We start from the raw sequence: 23,328 nt of genomic DNA on the forward strand, positions 1-23,328 counted from the left end.
GTGGCAGGGAGTTCAGAAGCCTAATGGCCTGAGGGAAGAAACTGTTTCCCACCCTGACCGTTCTTGTCTTTATGCATCGGAGTCTCCTGCGTGATGGTAGAGAGTCAAAGAGGATGCTGGATGGATGGGTGGGATCACTGGTAATACTAAGGGCCCTGCGTATGCATGGATGGTGGGAGATTCCTATGATCCTCTCAGCTGTTCTAAATAAATCAGTGCTTTTTAAATCTTGTCTCATTCCTTGCTGACACAATGTACTCTAGAATCAGAATCGGGTTTGACACAGCCAGTATATGTTGTGAAATTTGTTAACTTTACAGCATCAGTACAGTGAAATACGTGATAAATAAAGATAGAGGAAAAGAAATAAATTACAGTAAGTTTGTGTGTATATATATATCTATTAAATAGTTAAGTTAAAATAAGTAGTGCAAAAAAAAACCCAAAACAAAACCTTTTTTAATGTAGTGAGGTAGTGTTCTTGGGTTCAATGTCCATTTAGGAATCGGATGGCAAAGAGGAAGAATCTGTTTCTGAATCGCTAAGTGTGTACCTTCAGGCTTCTGTACCTCCTTACAGTACTCCGATTCTGTGCAATAGCAACCCCCCCCCCCCCCCATCCCCGCAATACCAGACAGCGATGCAGCCAGCCAGAATACTGTTCACAGTATATTGGTAGAAGTTTTCGAGTGTTTCAGTTGACTAACCAAATCTCGTCAGACTCCTAATGAAATATAGCCACTGCCCTGCCTTCTTTATTGCTGCATCAGCATGTTGGGTCCACGTTAGGCCCTCAGAGATATAGACACACCCGGGAACTTGAAATTGCTCACTCTCTCCACTTTTGATCACTTTAGGGAGGCTACTCTGCCCAACAGGTCTCTGCCAGTGTTTCTATTCCATCTCCCATCACCCTGGGGTAATGTTCTTTCCTAGATCTCTGTTCACTCATCTTCCCCTTAAACCCACCCTGCAGCTCACCTCAGGCTGTCCCTGTGCTGATGGATTCTGAATCGTCACCACTCTGGATGATGAAGTGACGTCGCCGATCAGGTTGGTCCGTGACAGCTCACACTTGATCTTCCTACAAACTTTATCCCAGCGCCCTTTCTCTATGCTGCCCTCTTCACATTACTTCACCCTCTCCTCATTGCTTGGTTGCTCCTTTGCCCCCTCATTGGGTCACCCCTTCACTCCTTAACCCCCCCCCCATCTTTGTGACTCCTGCTTCCCCACTTTCACTCAAGGTCCCCCTCCCCCTTCCCAACTCTTTCCAGCAATCCCTGCTCCATCTCCGGGTCAGCCTCCCCCCTCCCCACCATCACCCCTGTTGCCATTTCGTGAAACGGCCGGTCGTGAAACCCTGAGAGCGGGTCCCATTCCCACAAAGAACCATAGTCAGTGTGTGTAACTCCAGGTCAGGGTCTTCAAAGGGAAAAATAGAGATATTAAAGATGGAAATAGAGCTGTTTCTGAAGATGTAAGGAAAGGAATCGCCGTTAGGCACCATTAACCCTCCTAAGCTCCTCCTCCTTCACATAAATGATTACAGGATTAAACAGCATGTCATATGAAGAGTATTTAAAGGCTCTGGGCCTGTATTCACTGGACTTTAAAAGAATGAAGGATAACCTAATTGAAACCCATCGAATGGTGAAAGGCCTTGATAGAGTGGATGTGGAGAGGATGTTTCCTATGGTGGGAGTGTCTAAGACCAGTGGGCACAGACGCAGAATAGAGGGTCTTTTTTTAGTGGAGATGAGGAGGACTTTCCTTGGCCAGAGAGTGGTGAATCTGTGGAATTTGTTGACACAGGCGGCTGTGGAAGCCAAGTCTTTATGTATATTTAAGGCAGGGGGTGATAGATTCTTGATTGGTCAGGGTACGAAGGGATATGGAGTGAAGGCAGGAGATCGGGACTGAGAGGAAAGATGGATCAGCCAGGATTAAATAGTGAAGCAGACTTGATGGGCCAAATGGCCAAATTCTGCTTCTAAATCTTATGGTTTTATGGACCCCAGGTTGGGGACCCTTGCATTAGATAGACGTCAAATAGAGCAGGGTCAGTATACCAAAGAGGGGCCAGCGCAGGATAGGGCTTGGGGCTGCAGAATATCATGGTGGTGGTGGTGCTGGGGGCGAATCCTTCCAGGAGGGCATGGAATGATGGAACAGCAATGTTTGGAAGCTGACTGATTGAAAAAGATGTTGCTTTGTAACTGCAAAATACTGGAAGAACTCAGCAAGCTGGGCAGCATGAGAAGTCTCGGCCCGAAATGCCACCTTATTCCTCTCCATCGCTGCTGCCTGACCTGCTGAGTTCCTCCAACATTTTGTGTGCGTTGCTCTGGATTTCCGGCATCTGCAGAATCTTGTGTGTTCTTTTTGTTTCTATGTGTTGGACATTGACTTTTGACACATAGAATGGATGTTTATACCGAGGATAGTGTTTTTAGATTTTGCTATGTTACAACATTCAGCGTTGAGGTCTCCACGTGTAAACATTAACGGATTTGAGAGCAGACTCGCCCCATTCATTCGTATTACCCACAAACCTACGCGCTTCAGTCTTCTCCTTTGGCGAACGGTTGTCAAGTGCGCATGCGCCGGGGAAGGCTGCTTGTGTCACAAAGTCGCGCATGCGCCGGGGAAGGCTGCTTGTGTCACAGAGTCGCGCATGCGCCCAGTTGACAAAAGGCTCCGGCGCAACGGTGGCAGGTAGGAGCGGGGCTCGGGGCGGGCGAGATCGTTTCATCAGAACCAGGGCCCGTACCCCGACTGACAGACAATTGCCGCGCGTTCCAGACACACTGCAGCCCTACGCACCGCGATAGTCACGGTCCTTCTCCTCTCCTCTTACTCACCCTACGATCCACACCCGGGCCCTGGGGAAATTTCGGCTGTGGGCGCAATTACGCATGCGCCAGTTATCCAGCGCATGCGTATCGCTCGGTCCCAGCTGGACAGACGGGTTTCTAGCTTTTGGGGATTTGTGGGTAGAGAGGCAGCCATGGGTGACACTGGCAGCTCTTTCCCCGTTTGCCTGAGGGTGGTGTTTGGAAGCACCGGGGGAGGGAGTGCGAACGGATCGGTCGCCTAGACACTGCTGAGCTGTGGATTTGGAACTGGGAACAAAGATAAGAGTTCTGATTTAATCCTGGATCAAGAATTCGTAGGGCTCTTGCAGACAAGTGGATTAGGGATTTTATGCCAATTGTAACCAAGACGAGGATTGCTATCAGGTTTAGAACCAGCTGATGTCCAGATCTTTACAAAGAAAGGTTCTGGGTCTATCATCTAATCAATTTAAATGTCAAATATTGTTGCATAAGTGTGGCACGTGGCCAGGTGGTTACGGCGTTGGACTAGTGATCTGAAGGTCATGAGTTCGAACCCCAGCCGATGCAATGTGTTGTGTCCTTGAGCAAAGCACTTAACCACACATTGCTGCAGTCCACCCAGCTGAAAATGGGTACCGGCAAAATGCTGGGGGTTAACCTCGCGATAGACTGGTGTCCTGTCCGGGGTGGGGGGGGGGGGGGGGTGGAGTCTCGTACTCTCAGTCGCTTCACGCCATGGAAACCCACATAAGTACTGGCCCGATGACTTTAACTTTTAAATTGTTGTACAGAGAGGAAAAACAAACAAAATCTTTGCATCTGCTTCTGTTCTTTAGAAATTAACCTTTTGTCCACCTCCTTTGGTTGTGGGCCTTTCTACCTGTGAGAACATTTCTTGTTCCATTCTCTCTAGTAACATAATGATATCAGACAACTTTGACTTTGGTAACAAGTGACCCGTACCATTCACATTGCAAAAGGACTATACTTTATCAGCCTCCAACGAGAAAATTTAATCACCTCCCCTTCATATTCATTGGCATAGGCATTGCCATCAGTGAGTTTGCCACTGTCAATCACCTGATGAGCGCGGTGGGCGGGGGGAGGGATTTTCGGTCCGAGTAATTAGACTGTCTGCAGGATCTGTCATGTAGCCTGATGTGCTATTTGTATTACTGTGGGACGTGCCCAGAATGTGAAGTTGTACTAATGGAGAGAGACAAATTGACCCAAGCCATAGGTTGATGATGGGCAGAAATGGCCCATTCTGATACACGTCAGAAGGACAGTAACAGAATTTGACACCAAGTCTGGATACTGAAACTGTGCTCGGTTAAAAATGAGGAACTGTTTGTCCAACTTGGGCTTTTCTGTAACAGTGCGATGTCAGTCTTATCATAGGGGCTGAAATGATATTGTCTGAAATGCTATCCTTCACATAGTGATGTGTTTGTAAATCTTTTTACAGGGTAGAAAAGGCAAGGGATTTGATCGCGCCAGTTTCACTGTATCGGTTGATTCACCAGAACTTGAAAAGTCATCAGTCTTTGAACGTGGAGGAGACTTGAGATGACTGCACACCAGTCACTCCAAGAGGAACCAAACACGTGTTCGTTGTAGGGGTGAAGGTTTGGATGAACCAACCTGGCGATACACCTTGTGAATTGTCTTCACGTTATTGAAGGAGCGTCCAGTTATTTCCAGTGTATCACCAGTTCATCAGCTGCCAATCTGGGAGAAGAATATATATCTCATTCCAGCTTTGAGTCTGAAATGAAGTTTTCTGTTGTAACTCAGTGAAACCCATTGGAACCGGGGTACTGAGAACACACCAGCATTGGTTCACTGGAGATCAGTTCTTCAACTGCAGTGATTGTGCGAGGGAGTCACTACGTCTGATATCTGACTTGATGAATTGCCGGAGAGTTTATAGTACAGAGTTATCATAGACGCGCTCTTTGTGTGGGAAGGGATTCTCTCACTCAGCAGGCCTGCAGACTCGCAAGTGAGATCACACTAAGAAGGGCTATTCACCTGGTTTGTGTAAGGGAGGGAAAGTACGCAGTCATCTAGTCTGAAGATACATCAGCAAGTTGGCCTGTTTTGACTGCAGGACACAACTCATTGGGTTGTCCAGGCTGACGATACATCAGAAAATTTGCTCCAGGGAGAGCCTGTTCACCTGCTCCGTGTGAGAGAGGGGATATACTCAGTCATCCTGCCTGAAGATACATCATTAAGTTCACATCAGATTGAGAAGATTCACCTGTTCTGACTGTGGGAAGCGATTCACTCTGTCATCCAAGCTGAAGATACATCACACCTTATCTGTGTGTGGGAAGAGATCCACTCAATCAGTCCACCTACTGACACACCAGTGAGCCCACACAAGAGAGAGAGAGAGACTGTTCAGCTGTTCCGTGTGGGGGAAAGGATTCACTACTTCATCATCCATGATGAGTCACCAGGAAATGCACTCCGAGGAGAGTCTGGTCTCCAGCTCGGACTGTGAGAAGGGATTCACTGAGCCGTCTCACCTGCAGGCACACCAGGGTGTTCACACTGTAGAGAGACCGTTCACCTGTTCTGAGTGTGGGAAGGGATTCACTCACTCATCCCACCTGATCAGACACCAGCGAGTTCATTCCGGGGAGAAGCCGTTCATTTGCTCAGACTGCGGGAAGGGATTTATTCAGTCGTGTCACTTGCAGAGACACCAGCGAGTTCACACTGGGGAGAGACCGTTTATCTGCTCCGACTGTGGGAAGGGATACACTCAATCTTCTGACCTGCTGATCCACCAGCAAGTTCACACCGGGGAGAGGCCATTCACCTGTCCTGAGTGTGGGAAGGGATTCACTCATGCATGCTACCTTCTGAGTCACCAGCGAGTTCACACTGGGGAGAGACCGTTCACCTGCCCGGACTGTGGCAAGGGATTCACTCAGTCATCCTACCTGATAAAGCACCAGCGGGTTCACACCGGGGAGAGGCCATTCACCTGCCCTGACTGTGGGAAGGCGTTCACTCGATTATCTCACCTACAGGCACACCAGACGGTCCACACTGGGAAGAAGCCGTTCACCTGCGCAGACTGTGGGAAGGGATATAATGAACTGTTTCACCTGCAGGCCCACCAGCGAGTTCACACGGGCGAAAGACCGTTCACCTGCTCGGTGTGTGGGAAGGGATTCACGTACTCGTCCCACGTGATGAGACATGAGCGAATTCACTCTGGTGAGAGGCCATTCACCTGCACGGTCTGCGGGAAGTCATTTGCTCAGTCGTCTCATCTGCAGACGCACCTGCGAGTTCACAGAGGGGAGAGACCGTTTATCTGCACTGTCTGCGGGAAGGGATTCGCTCAGTCGTCTGAACTGCTGAAACACCAGCGGATTCACACTGGGGAGAGGCCATTCACCTGCACGAAATGTGGGAAGGGATTCACTCAGTTAACCCACCTAGTGAAGCACCAACGAGTTCACAGTGAGAAGCCGCCTGTCTTTTGTGAGCAAGGAGGTTTATTCGGTCACCCCACCTGCTGATACACTAGCGGGTTCCCTTGGGGGAGAGGACCTTCATCTTCTCAGACTGTGAAAAGCGATTTACACAGAATACTAAAAACAAGAAATTCTGCTGATGCTGGAAATCCAGAGCAACACACACCAAAAGCTGGAGGAACTCAGCAAGTCAGGCAACATCTTTGGAAATGAATAACCAGTTGACATTTCGGGCCAAGACCCTTCTTCAGGGCTGAAAAGGAAGGGGGGAGGGAAAGGAGGGGATAGGTGAAGCCATGTGGGTAGGAAAGGAAAAGGGCTGGAGAGGAAGGAATCTGACAGAAGAGGAGAGTGGACCATGGGGGGAAAGGGAAGGGTGGGAGCCATAAGACATAGGAGCAAAATTAGGCTATTAGCCCATCGAGTCTGCTCCACCATTCAATCATGGCTGATTCTTTTTCCTCTCCTCAGCCCCACTCCCCAGCCTTCTCCCTGTAACCTTTGATGCCGTGTACAATCAAGAACCCATCAATCTCTGCCTTAAGCACACCCAACAACTTGGCCTCCACAGTTGCCTGTGGTGACAAATTCCACAAATTCACCAGCCTCTGGCTAAAGAAATCTCTCCGCATCTCTATTATAAATGAACACCCCTCTATCCTGAGGTTGTGCCCTCATGTCCTAGACTCCCCCCACCATGGGAAACATCCTTTTCACATCTACTCTGTCTAGGCCTTTCAACATTCAAAAGGTTTCAATGAGATTCCCGTCATCCTTCCTAAATTCCAGCGAGTACAGACCCAGAGCCATCAAACGTTCCTTGTATGATAATCCTTTCATTTCCGGAATCATCCTTGTGAACCCTCTCCTAAGGAGCCCAAAACTGTTCACGGTACTCAAGATGAGACCTCACCAGTGCCTTATAAAACCTCAACATCACATTTCAGGAGGTCAACATCTAGACCTCCTGGAATGAATGCTAACATGGCATTTGCCTTCCTCACCAACCTTTGCATCTTATAGTTTCGGATTTTCTCTCTGTATAAGAAACAGTCTGCACTTTTATTTCCACTACCAAAGTGCATAACCATGAATTTTCCAACATTGGATTTCATTTGTCACTTGCTTGCCCATTCTCTTAATCTGTCTAATTCTTCCTGCAGCCTACCTGTTTCTTCAACACTTCCTGCTCCTCCACCAATCTTCGTATCATCTTGGCGATAAAGCTATCTAAGTCATTGATAGGCAGCATAAAAAGAAGCAGACCCAACACGAGCCCTTGTGGATCACCACTAGTCGCTACCAGCTAACCAGAAAAGGATCCTTTTATTCCCTTTAATTACCTCTTTAACCATCTTAGTAACTTTCCTGTAATACCATGGGCTCTTAACTTTATAAGCAGCCTCATGTGTGACTCCTTGTCAAAGGCCTTCTGAAAGTCCAAGTATACAACGTACAATTTATCCTATTTGTAATCACTTCAAAGAATTCCAACAGGTTTGTCAAGCAAGATTTTCCCTAGAGGAAACTGTGCTGACTTTGTACTATCTTGTCCTGTGTCAACAACTACTCCATCAGCTCGTCCTTAACAAGTGACTCCAACATCTTCCTAACCACTGACGTTCGACTAACTGGTCTATAATTTCCTTTCTGCTGCCTTCCTCCTTTCTTAAAGAGTGGAGTGACATTTGCAATTTTCCAGTCCTCTGGCACCATGCCAGAGTCCAATGATTTTTGAAAGATCATTATTAATGCCGCCACAATCTCTACTGCTACCTCTTTCAGAACCCTAGGGTGCAGTTCATCTGGTCCGGATGCCCTATGTACCCTTGTGTCTTTCTGTTTTTTGAGCACCTTCTCCCTTGTATTAATAACTGCATTCACTTCTCTTCCCTTGCACTCTTCAACACCTGGCACACTGCTAGTGTCTTCCACAGTGAAGACTGATGCAAAATACTCTTTTAGTTCATCTGCCATCTCTTTGTTCCCTGTTATTGTTTCTCCGGCCTCATTTTCTAGCAGTCCTATATCCACTCTCAACTCTTTTTTTATTTTTTACTTGAAAAAGCTTTTACTATCCACTTTGATATTGTTTCCTGGCTTGCTTTCATATTTCACCTTTTCCTTCCTAATGATTCTTTTAGTTGCTCTCTGTAGAGTTTTGAAAGCTTCCCAATCCTCTGTCTTCCCACTAATTTTCGCTTTGTTGTATGCTCTCTCTTTTGTTTTTACATTAGCTTTGACTTCCCTTGTCAGTCACAATTGTACTATTTTGCCATCTGAGTATTTCTTCATTTTTGTAAGAAATCCTTCCCGCACCTTCCTTATTTTTCCCAGAAACGCCATTGCTGTGCTGCTGTTATCTCTTCCAGCATCTCCTTCCAATTTACTTTGGCCAACTCCTCTCTCATACCACTGAAATAGTTTTAAATGTTTCAGAAAGGACAGGGAGGGAGGCAAAAGAGGTGGGGCGTGGCACTGTTGATCAGAGAAAAGGTGGACTTCATGGAGGGATTGTCTGCGGAGTCTCTGTGGGTGGAGGTTAGGAACAGGAAGGGGTCAATAACTCTACTGGGTGTTTTTTATAGGCCGCCCAATAGGAACAGGGACATCAAGGAGCAGATAGGGAAACAGATCCTGGAAAGGTGTAATAATAACAGAGTTGTCATGATAGGAGATTTTAATTTCCCAAATATCGATTGGTATCTCCCTAGAGCAAGGGGTTTAGATGGGGTGGAGTTTGTTAGGTGTGTTCAGGAAGGTTTCTTGACACAATATGTAGGTAAGCCTACAAGAGGAGAGACTGAACTTGATTTGGTATTGGGTGTCAGATCTCTCAGTGGGAGAGCATTTTGGAGGTAGTGATCATAATTCTATCTCCTTTACAATAGCATTGGAGAGAGATAGGAACAGACAAGTTAGAAAAGCGTTTAATTGGAGTAAGGGGAATTATGAGGTTACCAGGCAGGAACTTGGAAGTTTAAATTGGGAACAGATGTTCTCAGTGAAAAATACGGAAGAAATGTGGCAAATGTTCAGGGGATATTTGTGTGGATTTCTGCATAGGTGCGTTCCAATGAGACAGGGAAGTTATGGTAGGGTACAGGAACTATGGTGTACAAAGGCTGTAATAAATCTAGTCAAGAAGAAAAGAGAAGCTTGCAAAAGGTTCAGAGAGCTAGGTAATGTTAGAGATCTAGAAGATTATAAGACTAAAGGAAGGAGCTTAAGAAGGAAATTAGGAGAGCCAGAAGGGGCCATGAGAAGGCCTTGGCGGACAGGATAAAGGAAAACCCCAAGGCATTCTACAAGTATGTGAAGAGCAAGAGGACAAGACGTGAAAAAATAGGACTTATCAAGTGTGACAGTGGGAAAGTGTGTATGGAACCGGAGGAAATAGCAGAGGTACTTAATGAATACTTCAGTATTCACTATGGAAAAGGATCTTGGTGATTGCAGTGATGATTTGCAGTGGACTGAAAAGCTTGAGCATGTAGATATTATGAAAGAGGATGTGCTGGAGCTTTTGGAAAGCATCAAGTTGGATAAGTGGCCAGGACCGGATGAGATGTACCCCAGGCTACTGTGGGAGGCGAGGGAAGAGATTGCTGAGCCTCTGGCGATGATCTTTGCATCATCAATGGAGACAGGAGAGGTTCCGGAGGATTGGAGCGTTGCGGATGTTGATCCCTTATTCAAGAAAGAGAGTAGAGATAGCCCAGGAAATTATAGACCAGTGAGTCTTACTTCAGTGGTTGATATATTGATGGAGAAGATCCTGAGAGGCAGTATTTATGAACATTTGGAGAGGTATAATATGATTAGGAATAGTCAGTATGACTTTGTCAAGAGCAGGTCGTGCCTTACGAGCCTGATTGAATTTTTTGAGGATGTGACTAAATACATTGATGAAGGAAGAGTAGTAGATGTAGTGTATATGGATTTCAGCAAGGCATTTGATAAGGTACCCCATGCAAGACTTATTGAGAAAGTAAGGAGGCATGGGATCCAAAGGGACACTGCTTTGTGGATCCAGAATTGGCTTGCCCACAAGGCAAAGAGTGGTTGTAGACGGGTCACATTCTGCATGGAGTTCGGTGACCAGTGGTGTGCCTCAGAGATCTGTTCTAGGACCCTTACTCTTCGTGATTTTTATAATGATCTAGATGAGGGAGGGTTGGGTTAGTAAGTTTGCTGATGACACAAAGGTTGGAGGTGTTGTGGATTGTGTGGAGGGCTGTCAGAGGTTACAGCGGGACTTTGATAGGATGCAAAACTGGACTGAGAAGTGGCAGATGGAGTTCAACCCAGTTAAGTGTGAAGTGGTTCATTTTGGTAGGTCATATATGATGCTATTAATGGTAAGACTCTTGGCACTGGAGGATCAGAGGAATCTTGGGTCGCCTCACTACAGGAAGGAGGTGGAAGCCATAGAAAGGGTGCAGAGGAGATTTACAAGGATGTTGCCTGGATTGGGGAGCGTGCCTTATGAAAACAGGTTGAGTGAACTCAGCCTTTTCTCCTTGGAGTGATGGAGGATGAGAGGTGACCTGATAGAGGTGTATAAGATAATGAGAGGCGTTGATCATGTGGATAGTCAGAGGCTTTTTCCCAGGGCTGAAGTGGTTGCCACGAGAGGACACAGGTTTAAGGTGCTGGGGAGCAGGTACAGAGGAGATGTCAGGGGTAAGTTTTTTACTCAGAGAGTGGTGAGTGTGTGGAATGGGCTGCCGGCAACAGTGGCGGAGACGGATACGATAGGGTCTTTTAAGAGACTTTTTGATAGGTACATGGAGCTTAGAAAAATAGAGGGCTATGGGTAAGCCTAGTAATTTCTAAGGTAGGGACATGTTTGGCACAACCCGAAGGGCCTGTATTGTGCTGTAGGTTTTCCATGTTTCTACAAAATTTCCTTTCCTCCGCTGAAATACTATGTCAGACTTTACTTTCTTCCTATCAAATTTCAAGTTGATCTCAGTAGTATTGTGACCACTGCTTCCCAAGATTTGTTTTACCTTAGGCTCCCAAATCACCTCTGGTTCATTACTGAGCACCCAGTCCTAGTAGGCTCAATGAAAAAAACTGCTCTAAAAAGCCATCTCATGGGCATGCAACAGATTCACTCTCTTGATATCAACCTGATTTTCCCAGTTGACCTGCATGTTAAAATCTCCCGTGATTATCGTAACGCTGCCCTCTGTTTCCCATTTTAATATGAGGTCCACGTCCGAGCCACTGGTAGGAGGCCTGTATATAACTGTCATCAGGGTCGTTTTAACTCGACCCGCAATGATACAACATCTCCTGGTCCTATGTCACATCCTTCCACTGATTTGATGCCTTTCTTTACCATCAGAGCCACGTCACCGCCCCCCCCCCCCACCCCGCCTACCTTCCTATCCCACCAATACATCATGTAACCTTGGACATTCAGATCCCAACTACAACCATCCTTCAGCCACGATTCCATGATGACCCCATCGTACCTGACAATCTGCAATAGCTCAACAAGATTATGCACCTTATTTCTTATATTCCACGCATTGACGTAAAACACTGAGTATTTGCGACCCTTCTTGATTCTGTATCCCTCATGCAATGTTACTCACCCTGCTGCCTGCAGTTTTGCCCTGGCATACGCCTGCCCTTCCTGACAGTCTGACTGCACGCTATCTTGACTTTTTTTTTACCAGCCGTCCTATCCTGAGGCCCTTCACTCACCCGGTTCCCACCCCCCACCCCCGCCAAATTAGTTTGGACCTTCCCCAACAGCTCTAACAAACCCGCCGGTGAGAATATTGGTACCCCTTGGGTTCAGGTGCAACCCAACATTTTTGTGCAGGTCATACCCCTCCCCAGAAGAGATACCAATGATCCAGGAGCCTGAAGCCCTGCCCCTTGCCCTGGCTTCTCAGTCACATATTAATCTGCCAGATCATCCTGTTTCTCCCCTCACCTAACACATGGCACAGGTAGCAATCCAGAAGTTACTACCGTGGAGGTCGTGTTTCTCAGCTTTCTGCCGAGCTCTCTAAATTCTCTCTTCAGGACCTCATTGCTTTTCCTTCCTATGTCATTGGTACCAGTATGTACCAAGACATCTGGCTGCTCCCCCTCCCTCTCCGAAATGCTATGGGCGCGATCGGAGATGTGGGGGACCTGGGGGAGGTGATAGGCGAGTGATAAAGAGTTAAGAGGCCAGAGTGGCAATAGAAGAATGGGTAGAGAGGGAAAAATAGTGGCATAAGAGGAGGCTATGGGCCAACGTGTCGAAATGGGAATTAAAATATTTTGCCACTAGGAAGTTCCACTTTTGGCAGATGGAGTAGAAGTGCTCGACGAAATAGCCCCCCCAGTTTATGAGGGGTCTCACAAATGTAGATGAGGCCACATCGGAAGCACCGGATACAATAATCGACCTTTGCAGGTGAGGCGTTGGCTCGCCTGGAAGGACTGTGCGTGACCCTGAATGGAGGTGAGGGAGGAGGGAAAAGTGCCAGGAGGGACGAATGGAGAAGAGAATCACAGAGAGAGTGATCCCTGTGGAAAGCAGAGCTGGTGGGTGGTAAAGTGATGTTTGTGTTGTAGGACTCCTTTGGAGATGGCGGACATTGAGGATAGCGATATGTTCGATGTGGAGGCTCATGGGGTGGTAGGAAAGGACAAGAGGAACTCTATCACTGTTCAGGGAAGATGGGGGTAGCGTGGATGTTTGAGAAGTGGAGGAGATGCGGGTGAGAGCAGGATCAATGGTGTATAGGGACTGAACATTGTGTCATACGGAAAGTTTTTTTTAATTAAGTGCAATCGTAAACAATAGCCAGATCAGAAATGCTAATCAAGTCAACTAGTTCCCAAAGAGAACTCTGATAGGCCAATCAGATGGCTCAAAGCTGCTCAGCGATAGAACAGAAAAAAAAATCATATGTACGATTAAGAAACATTAAAACATAGTAGAAATACTGGAGTCATGATGATCATGATGAAGTCTGCTGGAGAGAGACATTTATACACGTACTGTCCTCTGTAATTCAGAGAGGTTGAAGGAATAGGTTGCAGGGTGACAAAACGTGACTTGGAACTAAAAACGAATCCCTACTGGGAGAGAACAACACCTGATCTTTCCGCACTGTTCTCCAGCAGTCTAAGGACTAAGTCCAGCTGGAACATAACTCACAAGTGCTTCTGAAAGTCAGGTATTAACCCTACCTACAACAACCAAGCATTGCCATCCTGGTCCCCTTCATGATAGCTTATGAAGAAGCATGTGACTTCCCTCCCAGAGGTGATCGGTGTTTGTGCACTCGACTCTTGAAGGCTTGGACCCCATCATCGCAGATGTTTCCAACCACAGCATCTGGAAGGCTGTTCCAAATTCTGATAGCACAGGTTAAATTAGTCTAATGGTCATAATAGCCCGAGGTTGCGTCTTTTGAGGGCTGAATTAGAGAAATTTAACTTATTCGCTGATAGAAAATTGTTCCAAAAGTCGCTTCCGCTTCCACCGCACTGGTTAACGATGGGCCACTCGAGGTATGTAGCTGTCATCCCGTTGGTTATCTCCCATGCCCTGCAGCACTATTTTCTCATCCCAGACCACGTGCTGCGATACCTGTGACTGGCTTCAAGTCTTCAGGTGTATACAAGTGAATGCAAGTATTAATTGTAAGACTCTTGGCAGTGTGGAGGATCAGAAGGATCTTGGTGTCCCATAGGATGCTCAAAGCAGCTGCGCAGGTTGACTTTGTGGTTAAGAAGACATACGGTGTATTGCCCTTCATCAATCATAGAACTGAATTTAGGAGCTGAGAGGTAATTTTGCAGCTATATAGGACCCTGGTCAGACCCCACTTGGAGTACTGTGCTCAGTTCTGGTCGCCTCACTACAGGAAGGATGTGGGAGCCATAAAAAGGGTACAGAGGAGATTTACAAGGATGTTGCCTGGATTGGGGAGCATGTCTTATGAAAACAGGTTGAGTGAACTCGGCCTTTTCTCCTTGGAGTGACAGAGGATGAGAGGTGACCTGATAGAAGTGTATAAGATGATGAAAGGTATTGATTGTGTGGGTAGTCAGAGGCTTTTTCTCAGGGCTGAAATGGTTGCCACAAGAGGACACAGATTTAAGGTGCTGGGGAGCAGGTACAGAGGAGATGTCGGGGGTAAGTTTTTTACTCAGAGAGTGGTGAGTGCGTGGAATGGGCTGCCGGCGACGGTGGTGGAGGCGGATACAATAGGGTCTTTTAAGAGACTTTTAGATAGGTACATGGAGCTTAGTAAAATAGAGGGCTATAGGTAAGCCTAGTAATTTCTAAGGTAGGGGCATGTTCAGCACAACTCTGTGGGCTGAAGGGCCTGTATTGTGCTGTAGGTTTTCTGTGGTTCTAAGTGCGAGTCTCTCTGAGCAGCTACAAGCACTGGTGTGTTGCAGTTTATTAGGGGAAGGGCTCACGTTTCAGGTGCACACATAGTTAAGTAGTTGTCCATTGGTTGCTTAATCTTGTGTATCTTGGATGATATAATGAGTGTATTGTGTGTTCAGTGTTGTAGTTTCTATAGTTTGGGTGAGTGCTTGTTCGACTTGCATGCCAGTAAGGCGTTTCATTGCTTGCCTTGAATAAACAGTTGTTGCAGTTACCCACAAGCAGTGTCTGCTGTTTCACTTACCAAATGCATGTATCAGTTTCTGTATTTGGCGCTGCGGGCAGAGTTTGGTGACCATTATTAAGACAAAGGGGGCCAGGGAGAGGAAGTATTGGTGTGCAGTAATAGATCTGACCACATTGGCAGGTTGAGCAGTTAATAGTCACCATTTTGGCCTCATTGTAAGTTAACTACCCCTCGGGCTTCTGCCCATTTTCTCTTCCTATCCACCCCAGAATGCCCACTTTTCCGGTGCGCCCACTCCACCAGCCAATGGCGACCTTGTTCCCTGGCAGGAGCCGGTCCGATCTGACAGATCAACGACATCAAGGCTCTGTTGCGACAAAATTAGAAGCAGTCCGCCATGACCATGGTCCTGGAGTCCCGGTGGCAATGCCGTGTGAATGTGCTGACCAGTTAAGTGGTTACAGTGTTTGTCATCCATTGTGTGGGATCCCGTGAAAGGTTCTGTTGAAACCAAGGTCCAGACCTGGGCCGCAGAATCCGGTATTTCATGGGGGTTTCACGTCCCGTATTACCTGTGGGCGGTGGGGCTGATTGAACACATGAATGGGCTGTTGAAACAGAAAGCTACTGACTCCTACCCGTTCCCTTCAGGTTTGCTGGGTGTGCTGAACTCCTGGCTGGTGAGTCTGTGTGGGTCTCCCGGCACCTAGCGATGTCGGACCCTCCAAAGTCAGAGGAGGAAGCCAGGACAATTTGGGTGCAGCGACCACAGGGTCCACGAGGGTGGTGGGATATTGTGGCACGCAGACCGGGGAGTACACGGTGGGTGACGTTACCGGGGGAACTGGGAATGACTTGTCCGAATATTCAGTGGCTAGCCAGGAGGGGGTGAGTTTGGGGCTCCCTGCATTACAAAATGGCAGAATGCTGGTTGCTGGCGACAACGGCAATGAGCTGACCTGTGGTGGGGGGGGGGAGGTCTTGTACCATTTTTCCATGGGTGGTCAACATGTCAGATTGCTGGGTTTGTGTGAGGATTCCTGACAACACAGCAGAAGGGCTGCCATTACCACAAACTCCCTTCGATGACAAAGAAAGACTGTTGGGGGGATTTGACCAGTTCCTCAGGTTTTGGGGGAAGCCGGGAAGGGGCAGTAGTCTACTCCAACCAACCTCGCCCTATAGTGTGGTAGCAATTTGAAAGGATCATAGCCTTAGCGACCTCCGGTGGAGTAAGAGCTTTAAGGGCTGCTATGTCCCTGCTTATAATTGGTTGACTACAAAGACCCTAACTCTGAAAGTGATTCCTCAGTCAGCTAAAGAACACTGGTGCAATTGGTATGAGAGGCATAGGTCCAACCAGTCGGTGGGACGCACAGCGAGTGGGAGCGGGAGCTGTGTCTGGGACAGCAGTGTGGTCACTGGATATGTGGCTCTTGGGTCTACCCCTGGCTTCCCGTGGGGTGTCCAGGATATGTGGTGCCCTCCTCAGTACCCTAGATTAGCAACCTGTTTACAGTGGTCAACATAGTAAGAGGGCTGTCATGGAGGTGGAAGGGTTTTGGCTGGTAGCATTTCCCCAGTATGGTACGATTATTCCAGAACTGATACGTATGACCTCTGTGACGGAGGCGCTGTCTCGTGAGACAGCCAAAGCTCTCCAGCCCACGGAGGATGCATTGACCGAAGTGTTGGCCGAAATGACAGCTGTTCAGATGGTGGCCTTAGACTATCTGCTCACAGAGAAATGTGGCTGTGCTGTTATTGGTCAAGAGAGCTGCAGTTACATTCCTGATGAGCCAGAGAGCGTCACTCATTTGGCTGGTCACATCTGGGAGTAGGAAGATAAAATAGAAACAAATTCCATAACCATTACACTGCAGGGGGAGGTTGGTGGCATTTTGGGGCAATGGGAGGTTGCTGGACGACTGCCATACAGGGGATAGTAACAATTAGGCTTCTAATGCTAGGGGTATCATAAGTCCTGAAGAAGGGTCTCAGCCTGAAATTTCGACTGTGCTTTTCCACAGATGCTGCCTGGCCTGCTGAGTTCCTTCAGCATTTTGTGTGTGTTGCTCTGAATTTCCAGCGTCTGCAGACTTTCCCATGTTTGTAATACTGGGGGTTTTACTTTTGCATTTTGGGTGTAGTTTAGCAGGTCTTTGCGGGGATTAAGTTAGTCTAATAGTTGTATTAGCATGGTCTTTCGAGGGGTGAAATGCACCGTGGAATGTTAACTTGTATGCTGATCGAAAATTGTTCGCTAGCTAATGATGGGCCCACTCAAAGTTTATAGTCACTTCCCCGTTGGTTAGCCCCCACGTCCTGTGGCACTTGTTTCTGGTCTTCTGGTCCCAGGCCACGTGCTGTATTACCTGCGACTGGCTTCCCTACTGGTCTTCACGTGTGTAAAAGTGAATGCACACATGTGAATCGCTCACTTTCTTCCCCAAGCTCATGCCAGACTTTGAGCCACAGGCAGCGCTGGGTGAAACCACTTGGAAAGTGCGTGCAGTTAATAGGGGGAAGGGCTCGTGTTTCTGGTGCACACCTAGTAAAGTAGTTGTTTATTGCTTGTTTAACCTTGTGTAACTTGGACAGATTTAACAAAGAGTATTAAGTGTTCAGTGTTGTAGTTTCTGTAGTTTGGGTGATGTAGATGAATGCTTGTTTGACTTGCATGCCTGTAAGGTATATTATTGCTTACACTGATTAGCTCGTTCCCTTGACAATCCCGCAAAACTGCTTCCATGTAACACATGGAGAAGATGAGGCAGTCGGGGCCAGTGCCCGGGAATTGAAAGTTACTGAGGAGATTGGGAGCATGAGGTGGAAATGGACTTAACCAAGAGGGAGTCAAGGTTTGAGGGTATGAGTTCAGTGGGTGGGAGCAGGTAGAGACAATGGTCTACCTGGACAGTCAGGTTTGTGGACCCTGGGTAGGAGGTAGAAGCGAGCAGTGCAGGGTACTATGGGAACTCGGGTGAGTGTGGTGGTGATGGGTGGGAGTTCTCCAGTGTTAATGAGGTCAGTGATGGTGTGGGAGCATTCTAACTGGCTGCATATCACCGTCTGGTATGGGCTGGTAGGGGTGCTACTGCACAGGATTGAAATGATCACCAAAGAGTTGAAAGTTAGTCAGCTCCATCATGGGCACTAGCCTCGGTAGTATCCAGGACATCTTCAAGGAGCGATGCCTCAGAAAGGGTGGCGTCCATCGTTAAGGACCCAAATCACCCAGGACGTGCCCTCTTCTCATTGCTGCCATTGGGAAGGAGGTACAGGAGCCTGAAGTCACACACTCAACGATTCAGGAACAGCCTCTTCCCCTCCGCCATCCGATTTCTGAATAGACAATGAACCCATGAACACTATCTCACTAGTTTTTTATTTCTATTTTTTCATTATTTAACTATTTAATATATAGCATATATATATATATATACTGTAATTCATAGCTTTTTCTCTATTATCATGCATTGTATTGTACTGCTGCTGCAAAGTTAACATTTCATGACATATGCCAGTGATATTAAACGTGATTCTGATTCTGACAGTTACCTAACGGTCTGGAGAGAGGGTCCTCTTCTCGGGGTAGGTATGAGGAGGTGTCTGAGAGTTGCCGCCTGGTTGATTTACACACACACCAGACCGTTCAGTGGGAAGGATTCATTTTTCTGCTTCGTGTAGCTGTAAGGGTTCGCTCACTCAGTCCACATGCAGAAACACCAGGTCACAGAGGGCCGAGGACTCTCACCTGCTCTGTGCGTGGGAGGGATATACCTAGTCATCTAGACTGAAGGTACATCAGCAAGTTCACGCCACACAGGGACCATTCACCTGTTTTGAGAGCAGGACGCAATTTGTTAACCTCAGGGGACGTCAGTTAGCTCACAACGGGGAGTGGCTGTTTATCCGTTCCGGGCGTGGGAAGTGATTCATTCAGTCACCTGAGCAACTGGGTCACCAGCACGATCACACAGGGGAGCAGCCAGCCCGACACCTGTTCTGAGTGTGGGAAGGGTTTCACTTGGCCAACCCACCTTGCGAGGCACCAGTAAGTTCGCAATAAGTAGACGCCACACATCTGTCCTGATTGAGCAAAGAGACTTGCTCAATTGTCCCTCCTGCTGAAAGATCAGCAACTTCACATCAGAGAAGGTGTGCAGGTAAACATGGTGGGTGGTAGGTAGGGAGGGGGGTTTCTGATGCTTTTGCTGGAGCAAGTGGGGGGGAGGGTTGTCACCTTTGCGGCTGCTTGTGTGTGGGAGGGGAAGGGAGGCTTTGGGGTTCTAACATTTTTTCTGTCATTCATTCTTTGGGTTCTTTCCTCTTGTGGTTGTCTGTGAAGAGTAAGAATTTCAGGTTGTAACCTGTATACATATTCTGATATTAAACTGAACCATTGTTAAATTTTTAACCATCATGATGACTCAATCCAGTAACGAGTTCCCAAGGGTAGGATTCTGCCGTTCTTGCGACTGAACCCTGGTCACTGAGTATTGAAGGAGATGGGTCTGCTCATGTCAGCCTTAAATTAGACTGGTTTTTAATATCGTGGATCTGTGACAAATACATATAATATTTTAAACCCTATGTCTCAGGTTCTTGATGTCTTTTGTCCTATACTCAATGTACAGCAGAGAGGCCACTCGGCCCAGCTGGTCTCTGCCATCCCCACTCTTCACCTTTCACTCTCCTTGCGGTGATGACTCCAGCACTCCGTGGGTGAAAAGGTTTCCCTCAAATTTCCTTCATGTCTTATTTAATTATTTAGAGATTAGGCATGGTAATAGGTCCTGCCACCCTATTACACCCACCTGACCAATTAACCTACTAACCTTGACATCTTTGGGATGTCAGAGGAAACCAGAACACACAGAGTAGACCCGCTCGGGAATGGGGGCAAGGTTTAATCTTGCGATCTGTGGCGGGAACTGAACCTAGGACACTGGCATCGCTGACCACTATGTTACCGTGCCACCCTTTACTGACTTAATGCAGACTGAGCAGGGACATGGCCTCACTGGGGTTATGTGCCAGGTATTCTCCATTCCCCGAGGCATTGGTCCAAAGGAGGATGTGAGGGTTTTGAAACTTCTTCCCTGTTCTTTTCAATGTAACGTGTCATGAGCCCTGTGGTCCCTGCGGTTCGCTGTGGCGAGCTGAGCTCGGTTTCTCAAGCATCCGCATTTACTAATCGTTATCGCACCCAGTGCTGTAATGCCCTTGCACCTCCGGTTTAATCCGGTGAATTGTGACTGGCATGGGTTTGCCACATTCTGTGATTATTTAAAGAGGACTCGTGTTTAGTACCTTAGCAGAGTCATTGTGTTGGAGAGAATGCATTCTCTCGCAGCGTTGCTCAGGCGTTCCCCTGACACTCTGTTGGTATTCCTACGTCTAATCTCTTGTTTCTGTCTCTTTGTGGGGAATCTGCCGTTCCTCCGCTCCTGGGGGGGTCGAGTCATTGTCAGCTCTTCCCATGACTGAAGCCACCTTCCACCACACCTGGGATATGTCACTCCCCACAACTCCGGTTACTCCACACTCGTCAGTCCAGCGAGCGCACGGTAATGGGTATTTTCTCTGATTTTAAAGGGCTGTGTCTCACACAGCTTGGTTGTTCCAATACACCACTGTGTTCCAAAGATTCTGGGTGGAATGGAGAACCATTAGATAGATAGATGTCCAATGGAGCAGGGCGAAACGTCAGGGAAAGGCTTCAGAAAGCGAAGGCGGCTGGAGCTTACAGGGAGGGGGTGGAATCAGTCCTGGAGGATGTGGCAAAGAAATAACAGATCAGCCATGTCTGGAAAAAATGTTATTTCTGCCAAGTGCTGGAGGTACTCATCAAGTCAGGCAGCATGGTGAAAGGTCTCGGCCCAAAACATTTACTGTCCCTTCTTGTCAATAGCTTCACTTCCTGTTGAGAGCAATGCCTTCTATGCTCACTTTGACCATCAAGAATGGAGGAATCATCACGGACTCCCACAGCCCTCAATGATCCTGTCACTTCCGTCTCCTAGGCCAATATGTGAGCAGCCTTCAGGAAGGCAATCCCAGGAAAATCATCCAGCCCAGATTGATTACCTGGCCAAGTACGAAAGCCCTGTGCTAGAGTGTCCAGTGAGATCTTTAACCTCTCTTCTTTCTTGGTTTATTGGCTATTGGAGAAGAAGAATTTCAGTTGTACACTTCGATAATAAATGAACCTTTGAAGCTTTGATCTTACTCAATGTCAGTAAGACCGAGTTGATTATTGACTTAAGTAGAGGGAAACCAGAGGTCAACAAGGCAGTCCTCATCGGAGGTTCAGAGGTAGAGAGAGTCAGAAAAATTAGATTCCTCAATGGTATTATTTCAGAGGACCTGTTCTGGGGCAGCACGTTACAAAGAAAGCACCTCAACTTCCTTATGAATTTGAGAAAATTCAGCATTACATCTGAAACTTTGACAAATTGCTATAGATGCGTAGTGGAGAGTATATTGACCGGCTGTGTTGCAGGAAACACCAGTTGGTATGGAAACACCAATGCCCTTGACTGTAAAATCCTTCCAAAAGTAATGGATAAAGCTCTCGGCACCAGTGAGCACACTTACTTGGAGCGTTGTCGCAGGAAAGAACCATCCATCATCAGGGACCCCCAATCACCAAGTACACACTCTCTTCTCACTGTTGCCATCAGGAAGAAGGTACAAGAGCCTCAGGACTCACCCCATCAGGTTCAGGAACAGTTATTACCCCTCAACCATCAGGAGAATTTCACTCGCCCCCATCATTGAAATGTTCCCACAACCTATGGACTCACTTTCAGTGAATCTTCATCTCATGTTCTTGATAGTTATTGCTTATTTATTATTATTGTTTCTTTTTGTATTTGCACGGTTTGTGTTTTGCACACTGGTTGAGCACCCAAGTTGGGTCGGTCTTTCATTGATTCTTTTATGGTTATTGGTCTATAGTTTTATTGAGTATGCTGGCAGGAAAATGAATCTCAGGGTTGCATATGATGACATATATGTACTTTGATAATGAATTTATTTTGAATTGTTTGAACTTTGGTAGGCTAACCTGCTGAGTACCTCCAGCATATTGAGTGTTTTGCTTTCTATTTCCAGCATCTGCAGATCTCTGGTTTTTTATGTGTATCTGCATTTGTAACTGTGTTGGACTTTGACCTTTAACACACGCAGCAGCTGTTGATACTGAGTATAGTGCTTGTGGGAGTACCTGATTGAAATTCCCTGCTGAGTTCTCCACAGGAAAACATTGACTGTGTTTGAAGCAGGTGGCAGATGGGAGGTTTCGCTTGCAGACGTCTTCGATAGCACCGTACTTACCCAGAAATCTGCGAACATTGAATTCACCTTTGGCGACCCATGGATGAAGTATGAAGGTTGTAGTGCCTGAAAATCATGGATTTGCTCAGTAGGCTGAAGACTCAGGAGGATTGGAGGAGGAGCAGGATTTGGTGTGGATCGTGCTGCTGCCTGCGCCAGAGAGGTGCATGAGGGAGGTGTGCAGACTAACAGCGAGTAATTGTCGTAGTCATTTCTTTAGTGATCCCAAGACCCTGTTGGAATTTGGTAATACGGAATTCTGCAAGTCCGATTCACTGCTTTATTGGTGGACAGTGGGGGAGCGGTGCCGACTCAGCCACAGCGAGGACTGGCCTCAAGCCGCAGTATCGCCTGTTAACAGCCGCCCTGGTGGCATTGGAGGTGGTGAGGAATGGCATCCAAGCTGGAGTCAGTGCTGCCCCCCAGTGTTCGCTCAGCAGAAGACAGGCTGAATTGTGTTCCACTGAAGACTGCGGCAACATTCATGGACTCAGAGTTTTGGAATATATATTATTATGTGTGACTGTATTTTATTGCTATCATTATATGTGCTTGCTATCTTATAGTACTACATGTTTCTTGTGCTGTATATGGTGGTGTTAGGGCATATTCTGGGTTATAGAATACAGCAAATATTAATTTCAAAAGCAACCAGACCTCAGATCTGAATACGGATTGGAGGTTGACTTTAAGTTGCAGGTCAGAACAATGGCATTCTTGGAACTGCAGACTGGGGTCGATTGCAAACCAGGAAACACCCCACTGACCTGAGATGTCTGCATATGCATGAATGCAGCTCAGAGACAATGGCGATTACCATTCATTCTGGGAGTCTGTAGTGTTGGTGTGAAGATTTAGGTGTTTGGAAATTATATGTAATTCAAAGCATTGTAACTATAGAATCGTCCTGCCATTACTTTTGATCTTCAGCTTATAAAAATCTCATGTAATATTGGAGAAGGGAGCCTCTACCAAGAGCGTCTCTCCAGTAAGATTCCCACTCATGTGCTGAATAAAGATTTCTACATCAGCAGC

At 47.1% G+C, this 23,328-nt stretch overlaps 1 protein-coding gene across 4 annotated transcripts; it reads left to right on the forward strand.

Moving 5' to 3' along the window:
- The first annotated feature begins 857 nt into the window (after window positions 1-857).
- LOC140716513 (uncharacterized) lies at window positions 858-23,328 on the forward strand. 4 transcript variants are annotated; one of them, XR_012096307.1, is made up of 3 exons: window positions 2,682-2,718; window positions 4,309-15,398; window positions 16,980-23,328. XR_012096307.1 is itself a non-coding variant. In XM_073029311.1 (2 exons), the coding sequence occupies exon 2, from the start codon at window positions 5,294-5,296 to the stop codon at window positions 6,383-6,385; it is 1,092 nt and encodes a 363-aa protein (XP_072885412.1). In that variant the 5' UTR covers window positions 858-1,057; window positions 4,309-5,293; the 3' UTR covers window positions 6,386-23,328. The 4 variants fall into 4 exon arrangements, 3 of the variants coding, with proteins under 3 accessions (XP_072885412.1, XP_072885413.1, XP_072885411.1); XM_073029311.1 differs by lacking the exon at window positions 2,682-2,718 and adding an exon at window positions 858-1,057 and having other exon boundaries at window positions 4,309-23,328; XM_073029312.1 differs by lacking the exon at window positions 2,682-2,718 and adding an exon at window positions 858-1,053 and having other exon boundaries at window positions 4,309-23,328.

This window comes from Hemitrygon akajei, chromosome 25, assembly GCF_048418815.1.
Source record: "Hemitrygon akajei chromosome 25, sHemAka1.3, whole genome shotgun sequence".
In the NCBI taxonomy this organism is placed as follows: domain Eukaryota; kingdom Metazoa; phylum Chordata; class Chondrichthyes; order Myliobatiformes; family Dasyatidae; genus Hemitrygon; species Hemitrygon akajei.

What these genes read in the sequence shown, in the direction of transcription:
- LOC140716513 (XM_073029311.1), top strand. Translation starts at nt 5,294, where the DNA reads ATGATGAGTCACCAGGAAATGCACTCCGAGGAGAGTCTGGTCTCCAGC.